The 17,273-nt window shown below is 44.5% G+C and overlaps 1 protein-coding gene across 3 annotated transcripts in view; it reads left to right on the top strand.

Moving 5' to 3' along the window:
• Positions 1–17,273, top strand: part of arid1ab (AT-rich interactive domain 1Ab) — a 52,514-nt gene that overhangs the window by 16,942 nt on the left and 18,299 nt on the right. For 2 of the 3 annotated variants that reach the window (XM_062409442.1, XM_062409445.1), the window contains exons 2-4: positions 3,699–3,920; positions 6,389–7,150; positions 8,720–8,836. In XM_062409442.1, the coding sequence (XP_062265426.1) occupies positions 3,699–3,920; positions 6,389–7,150; positions 8,720–8,836 (1,101 nt within the window). The remainder of the gene's footprint in view (positions 1–3,698; positions 3,921–6,388; positions 7,151–8,719; positions 8,837–17,273) is intronic. The other variant, XM_062409443.1, reaches the window with a different exon arrangement.

Below are 17,273 nucleotides of genomic sequence, written 5' to 3'. Positions count from 1 at the left end.
GACGCTAGACATGCCAGATACCCAAATTAATGTGTAGAAGCACTACAAAAGTGGAATTTTCATAATATGTCCCCTTTAAGTGTCTAACATTCGCATCCATATTTTTCCACATTAAAACATTGTCCCCCTTATATATAGAAGAGCAAAAACGGAATGGAATTAGCACCATTCCTTCTATTGACAGGGTTTTCTCAGCCTTGTACTTCTAAATTTCATACACTACGACTTATAATCATGTTAGCTATGATTAAACTCAAATACAAATGTTCAAGGTCTTTACTCAAGATCAGCAGTGATCCTTCCGAAAAATCACTCAATCTATAATAAAAGAGGCACAAGAACATAGCCCTCTATGGGAGTCCAACACCATAGGTTGTTTACTATGGTTGCAGTACACACACTAAAGCACAACGACCTCGGCCAAAGCTCTCTGGGAGGACTTGTAATGGTGTGTCAGATCTGAACAACTTAAGCAATATGAGGAAAACAGATCAATGGAGGTGAGCAGCAGGCAGACCACAGCCATCTCCCAGTCTTCAGAGTGAAAAGCAACAACCTGAGCTCGTTTACAAGCATGGATCCCCTGGATTCATGATTTAGTTGTCACCACATCCTTTAAAAACCATTGACATGACATGTTAGGCCTGTTTTTACTTAAGAGTGAGCATGGTTTAAGCTGGTTTTAACCCATTTGTTACGCATTTATTATTGTGAACTCACGCCACAGGTCAGCACAGAATGTAAGAAGCAGGTGTGACCATGCCTTTAAGGATACATCTGGTATACCACAATTACTATGTTGTGGTCTTGATTGAATAGTGAAAAATGAAGTCGATGGAATATTAAAAATACCCACCTAAGATAACATTGCCATGAGTTTTATTTTCTCTCAGCAAATCACAAAACCCCAAAGTATTCAATTATCAATTATATAAACGGAGACCTTTTTCCGTAGAGGGTGAAACAAAGTTATTCTTGCTTAAATATTAAGACATGAGTGATGATTAACTAGAATATTCCTTTAAGGTTTTGATTACCCACCTGAAAGAATTGTATTTCTTCTCTGTAATATTTGTATATAAAAGTGATCGGTAGTTCAAATAAATTACTGATTGCTGTAAGGTACATATTGGACTCCCACTTGTCGACACAGTTCACATGTGTCTTTGCTATCTCATCACCTGGTCCAATGACCATCTTTTGAGTGGTTGTTAAACGAGACATGAGAGTGAAGTGAGTGGCTGTTTTGGTAACGTCAGCACAGATCCTCTGTACACGTGGCTCTGAGAGCTGGGAACCTTGATTGTCTTTGAGCCGTACTTTTCCAGCTCTCTCTTTCCCCCGCTGAGCCGAGCCCTGAGCGGTTGGGCTACTTAATGGAAAAGCGGGTACACACACAAGTCAGCCAGTGCAGAAATATTCTCACCACCAGCGAAATATCGACTGAAACTGGTGAGGAAAAAGGTTTGGTTGTTTAATGGCCCGGCCATTGCAGAGAGATTTTGTCTGAATGAGAAATAGAGTTTACCTTTTTAGTGTTGTTATTTTGTAGTCTGTTAGCATTCAAGACATTTTTCATGAGGATTGGGGGACATTAGTGGGTGATTCAGGCCTCGGTGGCACACTTTATGGATGACAAAGGAAGCTCAGTCTAACTGCAGCTCATTAGGAAAGAACTATAGCATGTTTCTATCCAGTGATAGAAGTGGCTCAGGCCTTGGTTGTGGGAATGTGGAGGGTGTGTTTTGTTGTTTGCCATAATTGGACAAATACACCTGTCTCAAATGGATTGAAAATAGGCAATAAAGTGGTGTCTGCCCAAGTAATTCCCACCAGTTGTATTTAGGCTAAGCAGTGAGGTTTATGGACTCTCATTGTGTCATGATGTCAAGTTTGGGGGGGGGGACTGGGGTTAAAAGTGCATTTGAGGTCACAGGAGAGTGTCTACAGTGGTACCTTTCCCCCCATGGTGCGGTTGGTAATGACCCTTGGGAGTGTAGTACCCCCCTCCCCCTCCCTTCCGCTTCCCTCCTTTCTCACACATAAACAAACACACACACACAACACACAAATACTTTCCTTAACCTGGAGGACCTCAAGAGTGTGTGGCCTGGGGGAGGCTACAGGGAAAACCTGGAGTGGAATATGTTATCTTGCATAATGTGGGTTGACCGCCCTGACAACCTGTTGACCTTAACCTCCAACACCTACAGTCTTCCCCCAACGCACACACACACACAAACCAGCCTACTGCTGGGCCGCCCCCCACCCGACCTCCTCTTTCTCACTGCACCACTGTCATTCATAGAGTGCCAAAGCCTGCTGCTTTATTAAAGCCCAGGAAGAGCAGGGCCTGGCCCAGGTTCAAACAGCAGTGCAGCTGGGACCTGTTACATTTTCGGCAGACTGCCCTCTCCGTCTCGCTGGCTATAAATAGCACCGGTGGTTGTCTCCCTTAACCAAGGAAAAGAGGTTTTTTGGGGGGGAGGAAAACACACACACACAGATTAATAAGCGTGGGAAGCAATGAAAGCTTTGTGTCTGCTGCCTGAGGTCAGCAGGCCAGGAGGTGTTGCTACTTCAAAGCCCCCATTGAGGCTCATACTTGCAGACGCCGCCACGGTGGGTTTGATGCGAGCACACAGGGCCTGCAAGCTGTGTGTTGAGTTGATGCCATTGGATCGTTCCAACCAGTGTGATCCCCATGTTTCTTCGAGCCCCTGTGGGAATTTTGGTTTCTTTTATTTATTTTTACTCTGGAAGATGACATTGCACCCAATTTTCTTCAATTGTAATAATTTTTTTATTTCCCTGGAGGACTGTTTTGTTCTTGGGTTTTTCAATCACCCTCATCTCCTGTGCAAACAGACAGACCATCATAACGCACTTTATGGCTTTGGCTCGTAGCTGTTGACTGGTGAGGCTACCTCCTTATGAACCCACCTTCTCTTCCTCCTCCTCCTTTACTCTCTGTTTCCAACATTGGTTCTCTAGCCAGAGAAAGATGTCTGGCCCAGTAAGATTGCCTGCACAGGCCATGTGGATCTCCCTGAGTCCAAGCAGCCCAAGGTCAGCCCCCACAACCACCACCCCGCCCTCCATCCTGACATGGCTCCAGCTGAGGGGTGGGCTCAGCTCCAGTCACCGCAGACACTTCCACTTCCTTAAGCTTGTTTTCGTAGAAACCTTCCCCGACGTCTCCCCTGTAACAGTATCCACCCACTGGCACAATGATCTCTTGGGCAGGGAAACGCTCCTGGCGGATATAGTGGGCCTATTCATTCATTCATAGCCAATTTTTTCCCTTTTCTAGTAGGAAAGTACATCCATTACTGTTTTTTTCCCTACCCTCCTTCTTTTTGTTCTATATTTGCTTGCTTATACTGTTAATGGTTTATGAGATGACGATTGCACGACACTCTGAAACGGAAGACTCATCACTTGGATTTTTATTATTGGAGTAATTTTCAAGAAAACCTCCAAACGACTCGCGCTATATTTGACCTGGACTTTTTGTCATCTTTTTGGGGATTTTTTTTACCATAAGTGGCATCATTACAGAGTCTGTGGATTTGTCTTACTATAGAGTCTTATAGGAGTGAATGACGGATAATTATCTTGGTTTTGGCGCCAGAATTGCCGGTCTAGCCATCCACTGTTTTAACTCATCGATTCGATGTGCTCTCTGTGTTGTTCAGCCTCCTAGCCCAATGGACCAGGTAGGGAAGATGCGTGGCCAGCCATATGGAGGACCCAACCCTTACTCTCAGCAGCAGCAAGGGCCTCCCACAGGGCCTGGACCCCAACAGGGAGGCTCATACCCAGGCCAGGCCTATGGACCTCCTGGGCCTCAGAGATATCCAATGGGGATGCAGAGCCGCACACCCGGCACTATGGCTGGCATGCAGTACGGACAGCAGGTTGGTGATAATTGAGATCACTATCTTAATTTCCATCTTGTACGACCCTGTTTAATGTGATTTGAGATGCTTCTTTGCATGTCTTTAACTGCAATTCCAGTCCACTGATTTATACTCTAATATCATTCTCTGGATTGTTGAGAGAAACTGCAGGTTCTTCACCACATTGTTGAGGTAATCAGAAATTCTTGTTGATTTATCATTTGAAAAATCCGACTTGAGTTTAGAACAGACGGTAATGAAAACGGCAAATAGCTTTTGTTAATCGCCGTATCTTAAGTACATACCATATAAAGATGATATATTTATTAGGAAAGATGTGTGTTGTCTATTTTGGTTGCCCTCAATGTGCAGAAGGTTAATGTCTGGGACCGGAGCCAGGTTGGTCAGAGGTAAAAGATTGCATCAAGTTCAACAAGTCAAAGGCAAATTGAATTGAGCGATCATAAACACGAGTGTTGCAATGAACAAATATAATGTCACTAAGCTGTGTAATGAGGAGGAAAACTCGGATATTAAATGGTTGCTTGGTTAAGACGGCAGCATATTAAAGAGCAGGGAAGTGGATTTGTCAAGTCCACTTTTGACAACTGTAACGATGAGAGGTGGTGGTTTGGTGGTAGAAACTTGGACTATGGGCAGAGAAGGTCTCTGGTTCGTCTCTGGTTCGACTCCACGGAGAGACAACAAAAGACGGACCTGGATTGATCTGTCCAAAAATCTAAGAGAATTCTCCCTACCCTGTCTAGTGCCCCTGAGCAAGGCACCTTACTCCCCCAACATCTGCTCCCCGGGCGCTGTAAATGGCTGCTCACTGCTCTGTGTTTCCTGCACCAGATGGGTTAAATGCAGAGGATAAATTTACCTACATTGCATGAGTGTGTTGTGCATGTCTGTGCATGTGTTTGGTATAAATTAACTAATCTTAATCTTAATGTGAAAGTATGGCACTCTGCATGAAAGAGCCGTCATTGGACGTCACACACAAGGTTTGAGAAGGTTTGCAGGTGTTTTAAACTGAGATTCTGTTAATAGGTAAATACTAATGATCATAATTGTTTAGGATCTTATCACTCCAGTCTGAAAAGGAAGTTTAGCGAAGAAAAAAAGCAAAACTGGCTCTGTCAAATTGTTTTCTGGAAATTGTCTGACTGTGTTTCAGACAGGATCATAGACCACCAGCAGAGTTGAAGATGAAGATCCCACACACCCAAAATCTAGCAACTGATTCCACCTGAAACCGCAAATTGAGTGAAAATAAAAGCTCTTCCAGGTTGAGCCTCATGTAGAGCGGTTCATCAATTTTTCACTCTCTGGTTTATTTTCATGCTTCCAAGCAAAAGTTGGGAAAATCTTCTGTGTCTGCCGGCACAGTGGGCAACATTTTCTGACAGCGTTGTCCAATTGAAAATTGCAAACATCCAGTTTGCCAGAGTTACCCACTCATAGCTAGGAGTAAGCCCCTTCTTGAACTCTCTTAGCCAGGCAGTCCGTCTTAACAGAGAAATGCATGCAGGGAATCCCGTAGAGTGAAGCCTTTTCTTCCACATCCGCTGTCTGTGGTCTTGTGCCCATTGTGTGATGTGATTATCTCATACTGGCCTGCCTGGTGTCTGACCGTGAACTCGATAAGTGCCCTGCAGAGAAGAAAACGGCTTCCCTCCCTTTGTCGGACCGATACAATACGGCCACTTCATGTTGTTTTAAATGTGTGGCAATTCCTCACTCGTATTTTCTTTGAATTCCTGAGTAGCTCAGAACCCTCCCTAAATAACGTGGCTTTTTTCTCTCCTTCCTCTTCTTCCTCTTTTATTACTATGTTTCCTCACAAGGTCAGCGATTTCTCTTTACATGCTTCTTGACGGTAATGAAACGAAAACGCTGTATTGAAAAGCTTTCGGGCGAGCAGGATCGGATAGAAAATGAAAAGCCCCATATTGAAGTTCAAGGAGATGAAGTCAAAACTCAATTTCTATTTTCATGGCTGTAATTTAAAGCAATACACAGCTGAATACCAACACTTATATGGCCTTTCTTATGCGGCTTGACTGATCAGTTTATATAAAGGAACATACTCCTCTCTCTTACAGACAGAGAGAACAGTTGTCATCTCCTTTTATTCTGAGTAAGATGAAGAGATGCTCTGATTACTCTGCTGAGAATGAAGAGTAAAAAAAATCAAAGAGGTGACTTTGGATATTGGGTTATTTTTATATATTTTTACGTCTCTAGAAAGGATGCTGTCAGTGCACAGACTATTTTCAGGTAGTGATTGATATTCCACTGAGGGGCTGAGGATTGTAAACCTGTAGTAAAATCTGTGATCTACTTAAGGAAGCTATTTATGTTCATAGGCAATTCAGCTATGTTGGGTTATTATAGTTATACTTCAGCCTTGAGCGGTCTTCCCTTTTTCCCAAGGAGAACTGTTATCGATCCTTGCTGATCTTGTTGTTGTTCATTTTTAGATGTCAACCTATGGACAGCAGGGCCCAGCAGGCTATGGCCAACAGAGCCAGGGATACTATGGTCAGCACGGCCTCCCAACTCAACCTGGCCAGCAACAGCCTACTTATCCTGTTCAACCACAGGGAAGCTCGGGACCTACCTACCCTCAGCAGGGCCACCCTTCACAGTCTCCTGGCCAACATGGGCAGACAGGACCCCCTTACCAACAATCGCAAGGTCCCCACGGCCCTTCCCCAGGACAGCCTCCCTATAGCCAGACCTCACAGTCTCAGCCGGGACAGCCACCTTACGTCCCTCCCCAACAGCAGCAGCAGTCGCAGCAGCCGCCTCAACAGCAGCAAGGTCCTGGTCCCCAAAGTCAGCAGGGCACTCAGGGCCAGCCTGGCTACCCACAAACCCCAGGACCAGGGCAGCCAACCCCGCAGCAAACCCCGCAACAACAACAGCAACAACAGCAACAGCAGCAACAACAAGGGCCCCCACAACAACAACAACAACAACAACAACCACCACAGCCAGGAGGTCAGCCTCCTCAAGCCCAACAACCTTCAGGTCATCAACAGGGTCAAGTATCACCTTACTCTCAGACACCGCCACAGCAGCAGCAGCAGCAACAACAACAACAACAACAGCAGCAGCAACAACAACAACAACAGCAACAGCAACAACAACAGCAACAACAACAGCAGCAGCAGCAACAGCAGCAGCAACAACAGCAGCAGCAACAGTCATCATATCAGAGGTTTCCACCTCCTCCACAGGTAACTACACCACACAGCTCTTTGAGCTCACTTTGGCTATAATGTGCTGTGTCAGACACATCTGTGTTTCCATAACTGCTTGCAGCAGGGGATCCCTGAGCTGAGCCATGCTCTTTACATTTCCTGAACTGTATCCGGAACTTAGTGAAGCCCTGGCCTGCCTTACATATTAATGCAAACCAAAAACTGTCTTCTTGTCTTACTTGATTTTAGGCTGAAAAACATGAATGAACAATATGCAGTTTTCCATAACATAACACATCAAAAGACGTGTTGGATCTATATAAGGATCTAAATGTGAAACAGCTATAGGAGGTCTAAGCCTTTATTTGTTGCTTAACCCCTTAAAGATCTAAAGCGACCTCTAACAACGCCCTCTGAAACAAAATGATTGTTTGAAGGCAACCTATTAAAACCTTTATTCATGACCCTATGAAGCAGAAGGAAACATTAAACCATTGAGCTTAAACCGTTTGTTTTTATTGTAAATCATTGCCTTTGTTCCACAAACTGGATACGGCAGTAAAAAACAAGCCCATGTGTCAACATTTTTTTATCCATTTTTTAGTGCTTGCATTTCAAAAAGGTTATAAAAGTTAGTGCAGGGCCAATAGTAGAAAATAAAAAAATCATTGGTTTAAACTCTTGAAAGGTTTTACTTTAATGTTTCTATCTGCCTCCGAGGCTAAGAGATGGAGGTTTTAGTGACCCTGTGACTTTGTGACAGCAGGCATCAGACAGGTCAATCTTCACCGCTGGCTTGCGGTGATACTGGCACACTCTTTCTGAAATCCTCCTTCCCCCTCCTCCTCCTCTAACATGTGTCTCACCCTGAGCCTTGGCCAGTGGCTCCGAAGGCATGTGGAAGGCATGTTGTCATTGTTGTTTTCATCTGAGTGACTGCTGTGTGCTGCTTCATTGTTGTTTGCCTTGCATTGGCCATTACCCATTGTTTTAACTGCAATATTATAACTTTTTTGATATGGGCTTAGATTGCTGAAGAAACCTAGATGTATACTTTTTCCCTTCGTTCACTTTTCCTTTCCAAAGTGGATTTCATCAAATCCTGATGCATTTCATTAGGTTTGGCGCTAGAAACATAACAACATATTGAAGGAATCTGGTTCTAGGAGAGAAGAACACAGATATATGGTCTTAAATATATTGCATCCAGTATTAATGGCTTCCTAAAAGTTTAATAAGTTAGTTAATTAAAGAGGCTCCAGTCTTTCAATTGAATAGTAAATACAAAGAGTTTGAACGCAGAACACAACATCCAGTGAAACGTTTCCGATCAAATCAAATTTCTGGTAAAAAGAACAGTAAGATGAAGCACCAGGTGATGCAATGAGATGTAAAGTAAAACACAACTTTTCCTGTGCCACCTCTATCCTATGGTGACGCTACGATGCTGTCATTTCGCTCGTCATTTATCCAGCTCAGCTGAGATCTGTGATTTATATGCGTGTGTCAGCAGTTGCACATATCATAGAGCCAATAAGTAGTAACAGGATACATGATGTGGAGACTGGAGATCACTGTATCATGTGTCTTTGTCTCTGTGATCAGGAACTCTCCCAGGATTCATTTAGCTCCCAGTCCAGTGCTCCTCCTTCCAACCAGCCCATGGCCTCCAGCAAGAGCAGTCAAGAGGACAGCATGCAGGGTCGGCCATCCAGTCTGCCGGTGAGCCCCATTGTCATCTTCATCTAAAAGTGACTCGTGCTTAGTGTAGCAGGGTTTCATCCACTGGACTTCACAGACACCCACCGCCTCTTTAATTTTTATTAATATAAGTTACAGTTTTTACTCCGATGGGAAAAGTCAGTCCAGTATTTGATGATCTTTCTCTCAGCTATGGCCAGAAAATGCAGTCGGTTAAAGCAACGGACATCTTGTCATTAGAGCTGAATAACGGATTGAACATTGAATTTGTAGACCCATGTCACACGATCAATCTAATTCCTACCTCTTCTTGATGGATTTATTTTTCTTGCCTGGATTCTAGTACAGACAGACAAACTGCTTATGGTTTCATACTAAGCTGTCTGTGTTAAGGGATCCTTAGTAATTAGTGACTGTGATGACACTGAGTGACACTGATGCCAGTCCTAATTCAACTCCAATGAAGGACCAGTAAATTCGCCGATAACGTCTGTCTCCCAGACAAGTTGGATTTAGAGCTCAGTTTATTTCTCTGAACTGTTGTCTTGTCACCAATTGATTTTCTTTGTTCTATAATACAGGAAACACAATTGTACAGCAGTAACAGCTAACCCATAGTCGTAGAAACAGTCATAAACCAGCTTTGCATGAGGAAAATGCAGGGAAATCTTACGGAAATGTTTTTTTTGGGGCCACTGTGCACTTGGATTGTCGACCGACCACCTGGATTCAGCTGCAAAAATCTATTCAGAGCAATCTGATAGACATTTAATGCTTTCTCAGAGCTGTAACGACTGTGGGTATTACATGATTTACAAGCGAAGAATCAATGTTTAGTACTCTGGACTTCAGACAAGCGTGGATTCCCAGCTTTGTTTACTATTGTCTGTTGATGTGTCTGCTAAATTACTGACATGAGTCATTAATTCAAAGCTGTACATACAATTTCAATTTGCTTCCAAACATTTTCAATTTAGCAATATCTGGATATGAATGACAGTAATTACTAAAACTTGGATTGAAGTATAGTAAAATAACAGAGTTACTGAGTGCATCCCCTCAATCTCTCTAATATAGATCAAAAAGCGTTCCTTTCTCCGCTGCCTCTGACTTCCACACACACACAATACACAACAACAAGCTGATGTAAGTAGTGTGTACGTGTTCAAGCAGCGCAGGTTTTCTCTTGACCCTGTTAAAAAATCGGAGATGTGTGTTGGGTGGGGGGGCATTTCTGCCAGGAAAAATATTGTTGAAAGGGAAGTAAATCTGGCGTCTGATAGCCCTCTGGCTAAGATAAAGGTGAGAGAACCCCTTTTCCCTCCCCTCCATCCTCCATGCTAAAGAGGTGTCTCGCTGTAACGCGTTGCAGTTTCCATGGCAGTGTTTATAGGTCAGACTGCAGAGCTAACCTCATTCTAGGCCTCAGGGAAGGAGAGTGAGAAATGAGATCATTAATGAGAGAGAATGAAAGTGAGAGAGTGGAGTCAGTGGCCAAGGATGGGGGGGGGGGGGGTGGTAGTGCAGTATTGAGGGAGTGCAAGCAAATAACTTCAAATAGTGTGAGTGATTGGTTGGAGAGGGAGATTCTGCGAGGGAGGGAGGGAGGGAGGGATGAGAGACGGCGCTGTCTTTGCCAGTAGGGGATGCCCTCAGGATGTGTTTCCCTCCTCTTTTATTTATTTCTCTTATTTATTTATACAACTCTCTGCGGGCTCAGCCATTGGCCGAGAAGGCCAGGCCAGCACTATTTTGATTTTTTTTTCCCTCCCTTCCTTCTGACTTCTTGGGGATTCCCTATCTGTGCTGTGTGATTGGCTGAGAGTCATTAATCTGGCTAAGGTAGAGCTGAGCAGATCTCCTTTCTCCTCCTCCTCCTCTCCCTGCACCTCTATGGAGAGCATTTTACACTGTATGCAGATTAGACCACACTAACTAACAGTAATCACTGTGACAGCCGCAGACAAAACAGCTGACCCCTACAGGTGTGATGAGTTGATGTGCACCAGTGATACCTCTCCTACCTGGAAGTGGAGCTGATTTGATATCCAATTATGCACAAGCTCTGCCACAGATAAAGAAAAGTGCTTGAAACGGGAAACTCCTATTTGTCAACTTCATAGAAATACATTAAGAAGAGTTTTCATGATTATGAAAGCTAATTACAGCCCTTCATTAGGCCTAACTCTGTTCTGTATGTTCATGAACTCTGAATAATCAAAACCATTTACTTGGTTTCCAGAGTTTAAAAATCTTGAATCAAAAAATGACACAACCTATCTGGCTGCGTAATCAACCCAAAATTCACATTTTACGTTAGATGCGTAGCATCACTAATAAGATGCCTTTCCATTTAATATACAAAGACATTAAATGTTCTATGACAGATTTCAATCAATTTGATTTGATTCTAGTTATGAGCTCAGTGTAGATCCAAATAACCAATACCAAGGGGAAGGGTTTGAACAAACTGGTGATTCTGGTTGGACACCTGACATGGATTTGCTTTTACTGAGTGAAAACACCAACGTTTTACAGATCAATCAAACTGTCAAAAATAAATGGAGATGGTCTTGGCTCAGAGAAACGAGAGAACGGTAAACCTTTCAGTTTGTGGTGCAGAAAGATAAGACAGCTATGTGTTCATGCATGTTTCACCACAGGAGAGTGAGAATGGAAGTAATGGCAAAAAAGTGGCTGTATCAGAGAAGAGCAGCAATATATGTGTGAACAGTTTCAGCTAAATCCTGAATTCACATGTAACAACATTGCCTTTAAAAATGTGGCTAATATGGAAACACTCTTTCAACAAAAGGAAACACTTATATATACAGGAGGTTTAGTTTTTTTTGTCAAAGTGGGAGAATAATTTTGTTATGAAAGTTGTCATGTAATTCATAGGTTAATATATAATGAATTGATTCTAAAATAATTATCATATTGGTTATGAAATTTGAGAATTGACACTAGCGTTAAAGTTTCAAATGATGTGTCGGAGCTCCACAACAAGCAAACACTTCTCTTACCTCTCCGGTGTCATATATTCTAGGTGACCAGTGTTCATATTTGTTTGTGCACATCTACTTATGAGGGAAGTGCTGGGTAGTTTCTTAAATGAAATTTTATAATGTTGACCAAATAAGGATGATTTTCAAATACTAAGACAAAAAAGTTCGTAGCATATTTACAGTTTTGATAGATAGACAATAGTAGTAGATTTTTTAACGACCTGCAGTGATTTGTACACATGTATATATTTTAACATGTTTTAATCTGCCTAAAAACATGTATGAAAAACCGAACCACCAGCAGCTGAGCGGGAAAGCCACATTTAGCTACTTGAGTTGCAGAGCCAGCAAGACATCACCTCATCCAGAGTACATATGGATCTGTTTGAGCCAGGTGCTAAAAAACCCAGCGTCTGTTAGGCTGCCATAGAGGTGGGAATAAAGGGAGTGCAGGAGGCTCAGCGCCTGCTGGAACGCACTGGTAAGAAGGCAACAGTCTGTTTGAGAAAAGGGTTGTGGATAAGTGTAGGAGGAGGGAGGGAGGGTGGAACAAACACATTCAGCGATGGTGGAACTAGCTGAGCAGGTCGAGCTGGTTCCTGGTTTGTTTTTACCCTGGCTCAACGACACGCTTGCACAGTTAAACTGTTGAGCATTGAGTCAGTTCAAGTTTTGAAGTCCAGGGACTTAGCTGATGCTGATCCACAAATAATCATAGTGAATGCTGCCTATTAGTAGAACAACTGGAAAGCACTGGTCTCGAAATATTCCTCTGACCTAATGACATTCAAGGAATTTCCAGGAAAGGAATGAAGAGCAAAGAGGAGGCAGGGCAAGGACTTTTTTGTAATGCTCTCTGTCTTAAATGCATCACATAATTGACTTAGTCTATAATGAATAGCCACTTTAAAAGGTTCACTCCACCATGTTCATACAGTTGACAACTTGTTATGAGGAGAACAGCAGAGCTTGTAAATGTAAACAATTATGCAACATCCTTTGGCGGAGCTTTAGCAATGTAGCAGTGAAACTTGTAAATGGAGCTAGACGGGCAAACCAAATAGAAAGTAAACTGCATAAAGCTGCTGTTGTTGTTTTTCCGGCGCATGCACATTAGACAAAGCAACACTGGGCATATGCTAAGTAAGCTGTGACGTCATCTACATGTGTCACATGCACTCTGTTGGTAAAAATGTCTGTTTTATGAAGTGTTGAAGAGAGGCCCGAACGCTGAGGCATTTTTTTATTTTACCCAATAAGTCTTTAAGTCTCCTGTCCGGTATGTTTATTTTGGGGAAATAATTATGAACGCATTTTGGTGTGAAAGTAAGCCTCAGCCCATGGCCCTCCTACGTCATCATGCCTCCAGAAGAAGTAGAGCAGCAGAGTCTTTGCTGTCACTGTCAGGCTTTCATGCTCCCTGGATGTGACACTTCCTCTTCATGTCAACCCATGGGAATAACCACAAGACCACCTCAACCCTCCTAACCTTCCTCCCACCTCTTCTTTTTTTTTTTCTTTCTCTTTTTAAATCTCCTTGTCCTCTCCCAACTCTTTTGTACACCCATTCTCCACTGTGGGCCTAATCCCAGTCGGGACCGCCCCACTGGTTGTGGTGCTCCCCTCTCTGATGTGTCTGAATGGCGTCCACACTTGAGAGGAAGGTCACATGTTGGTCACACACTCTCGCTTGAGTTTGTTTTTTTCTGTCCCCCATCCCTCCTGTTCCTCTCGCCTTCCTGAACAAGAGGCTTCATCTGGAGCGGCTTTATCTAAAAGGAAGAGCCAAGGATTTATGCCGTCTGCTTAATTTGTGTCACTGATTTATATTTCCCTATTAACTACGGCGTTATGGAGTAGATGTACTTTATTTAGCCCCACTTAAATTTCACTGCCTTTCACAGCAAGTAAAATATGATTAGAGGCCATACAGTAAAGCACATGCAGTGTTGCTTTCCTATGAGTTGACTTCTGTTATCTAGATTATTATTAGTTTGGATTTGACCCTCATCAACTGGGTTGCCTACTTTGGTGCTCGTCTTCCCGCCTTGTAATTCATCACTACATCACAGACTGTCACCACCCCACCCTGACAAGAATCCCACTCTAACCCGGTGGATTTGCCGCCTGAAAGACCACCCACCTTGCAACAACCCCCCCTCCCCGCCTTAATGACCATTAATGTTATGTGCCAAGCCTCCCGGCCTGGAACTGAGAGATCTTCCAGTCTTGATCAACTCTGCGCGGCCCCCTTCTGCAGTCCCCGCTCCCTGCTCAGCCCAGCCCAGCTCTGCTCTCCTGCGGCAGCTAAGCTTGTTTTTGCGACATAGCTCTGGAGCAATCAGCCTGACAAGGCCGGCCCCCTTTCCCCCCCCGCTCCCTCTCCCTCCCAACCAAACCCCCTCTCTGCCTTTTTTCAATATTAGGCTCAGTTATTTTTGCAGTATTTTTCTCTTTACCTCTGTTCATATATACTGTATATAAATATATATATTTAAAACTCTCTCTGCCTCTCCCATGTTCCTCTTTCTATCTAAATTCTCATTTTCTCTTTCCCTTGCCTGCGCCCTCCTCCTCCTCCTCCTCTTCCCTTCCTCGTTCTCTCTCTTCTCTCAGTAAATCAGCTTTCATAACGCTGTGCAGCGCAGCCTTGTTTTGCGAAGCTCTGACGCTTGACGGTATTCAGAGTCCGGGGCCGGTTTCCTGTTGCTATTCTGGGGCCCTTTGCTTCCTGTGTGGGCATGTCTTATTCAGATTCCAGGGTGCCTCTCGCTCACCCCCCTCCTCCTTGCAGCTTGTCTGTTTCTCTCCCCTGCTCCCTCTCTGTCTCACCCCTTCCTTTCCTCTATGTGATTTTTAATTAATGTACTTGAGAAAATTCAATCTGCTGACAAAGTGTGTTGTTTTGCATTTGGTTCAGTGAATTGTTTCTCAGCTAAACCCTGAGCCCTGTTTTGCGCTTGTGAGCCTGTGCGCGCGCACACTCATACACACACACACACAAACACGTACAAACGCGCACACACAAACGCACAGAGAGAGCACTCTCCTTCTCCCTTCGCTCACCGCTTGCTAACCCACTCGCACACACACTCTCTCATGCCCCTCCCCTCTGCCTCCATTTCTGCTGGGCTGAGCTAGTTTTGCAGCACAAAGACTGTGGCTGACTGCAGCACTGTCTGTCCTCTGCTTTCTCTTGCTCTCGCTGGAACAAGCTGCCGGGCCTAGATGGATGAAACTGACCTCACAATGAAATTAACGCTCACTCCGTGAAATAACCTCCATATTATTTTCCCCCGTCTCTCCCCTCTCCAATCAATTCACTGGTGGTATCGGTTACTTTAGTAGCGCCCTCTAGAAATGCTATGTGTCTTTGACAGTAGGAGGGGAGGGGCGTTGGTGCTTTGGGAGACTGGCTGTAGAGGTCTGGAGCCTCCCCACCCAACCAGCTCCCCCTCTCGCCTCTCCTCCTTCTTGCCTCACTCCAAGGCCCCTCCAGCCCCCATGATCTGCCGTATCCCAGCACCCCTCACCTCGGGCTGGGCAGCTGCCTGCCTCACTTGGGCATCTGTGCGCTGCCCTGGGACTCCCTGCTACTATTGTGATCTCTACAAAAGGCCCCCAACGCACACACCATCTCCCCATTATTCACAGCAATCAGACTGACCCCTTCCCTCCTCCTCTTCACCACATCCCTGCATCTACTGTGTGCTAGCTACACACAGGCTGCTGCAGTGTTCTTGCGCACCCCCTTTTTTGTAACCCCCTCAGTGAAGCTCAATTAGGCAAATGTGGAGCATTTAAAAAAAAAAAGAACTCTCCACTCATTGATCAAGATTCATGGTTGGCCTTTATTTTCTTTTTGACTATGAGCCTGAAGCACACAGGAATACTAAAGCAGAACCATATTGATCAGCGTCAAATTAATTTTATATTTTATTCCCTCGACTCTTTTTCAACATTTCTGCTGGTTCACTGTTTCATTTTTTTAACTTTTTAGTCCAGGCTGGTAACCATCCCACCTGGCTGCAGGTGATGAAGTAGCAGTGTAAAGGTAATCTCTGGGGAGCTGAAGCCAGCTCGTCTGTGGAGGTAGCAGACATTGTGTCTGTGGTGCTGATGGTTCAGGCAAGATAACTAATCCCAGCAGGGTGCTCCAAGGCTCAGAGCACCGTGTCACCCCACTGATGTCACCATCCACCGTAGTTGATAGTCTACATTTTGGAGAAATGAAATAACAGAACTCTTGCATGTTAATTTGACATTCAAACACAATCATTAGCCATGTTCAATATTTCATATCTATACTATGGTGTGGCTACATGGCCACAGGTTGCATTCTGCATCTATCATCTCTCCTAACTGTATAGAGAGTTTCTCATCAGACTGTGCTGTATGTGAAACCCTGTAATGGCTGCTGCTTTGCTGTATGAGACAGGGGCCTGCCTTGCTTCTCCTCCTTTCTCCAATTCTTCCCTCATAGTGGGATGGGAGTGCCCCCTTATGGTTGAGCTCAGCCCTGCAAACCTTGAGCTGGGACTAGAATCTGCTTCTCTGTTAGCCTGTGATGGACTTCTCAGAAGCCCCTTGTAGCTAGGCACAGCCCCTGGATGTAGGTGGGACTCTCGGGGAGGTGGCTGAGGTGCCAGTGACACCCACCTGTCAATCGTCTTATTCAACATCTGGACATTTCCTGCCGTCTTATCATGGTAATGCAACATGGAGTCGATCGGGTGTTTTCTTAGACCAGAGGGCCTGAATATTATTTAGTTTGAGCGCTCCCGGTCTATCTGTTACCCGTCTGTGACAGATAGAAGTGATAGGATCGTTGTGTTGAGATAATGAGCATCTGTGCTCAGTGAAGTCAAGTCAGCATGTTCACACACTGAGCTGGGAGAAACCCTCTTTAAAGCATATGCAAAGACAATTTCAGTTGATCCTATGTTTAAAAGGAAGAGAAGACTTCTCCCATGACCCTTTTGCGGGTATCAAAAGCCCATTTTGCCCTGACTGAACGGTAGATGCCCGGCACTGGCAAGCTATCACTGACCAGGTCGTCAACTTATAAACATAAACATCGGGGACTTAGGAAAGACGGCAAAGAAGTTCAAGGCTTTGTCATCTTGTATTTGTCCACTCTCCATGTTTATGTGCGTGTCTCCCAGGCTTCCTCCTCGCCAAAGGCCCGGAGGCTGAGTGTGTAATTAAAGCGGTGGCGGCGGTGGAGTGAGGGGGGTGGGGGGTGGGCGCAGCTTTGGTACGTCTGCGTTTCCTGTAACAATGACGGGCTTCTTCTTTTGTAGTAGCTGACTGCACTGTGACCCTGCCAGGCACGCAGGGAGGCCACAGAGCGAGAGACACAGCCAGAGAAAAAACAGAGAGACAGACAGGGATGGCAGCAACAGGGGGGAGGGACTGTGTCGGCTCTAATGTGTCAACCACGTGGATCA

The sequence above is a fragment of the Platichthys flesus genome, chromosome 17 (genome assembly GCF_949316205.1).
Source record: "Platichthys flesus chromosome 17, fPlaFle2.1, whole genome shotgun sequence".
Taxonomy (NCBI): Eukaryota; Metazoa; Chordata; class Actinopteri; order Pleuronectiformes; family Pleuronectidae; genus Platichthys; species Platichthys flesus.
Note: the sequence above shows the minus strand (reverse complement) of the source record. Positions and strands in the feature narration are given on the sequence as shown.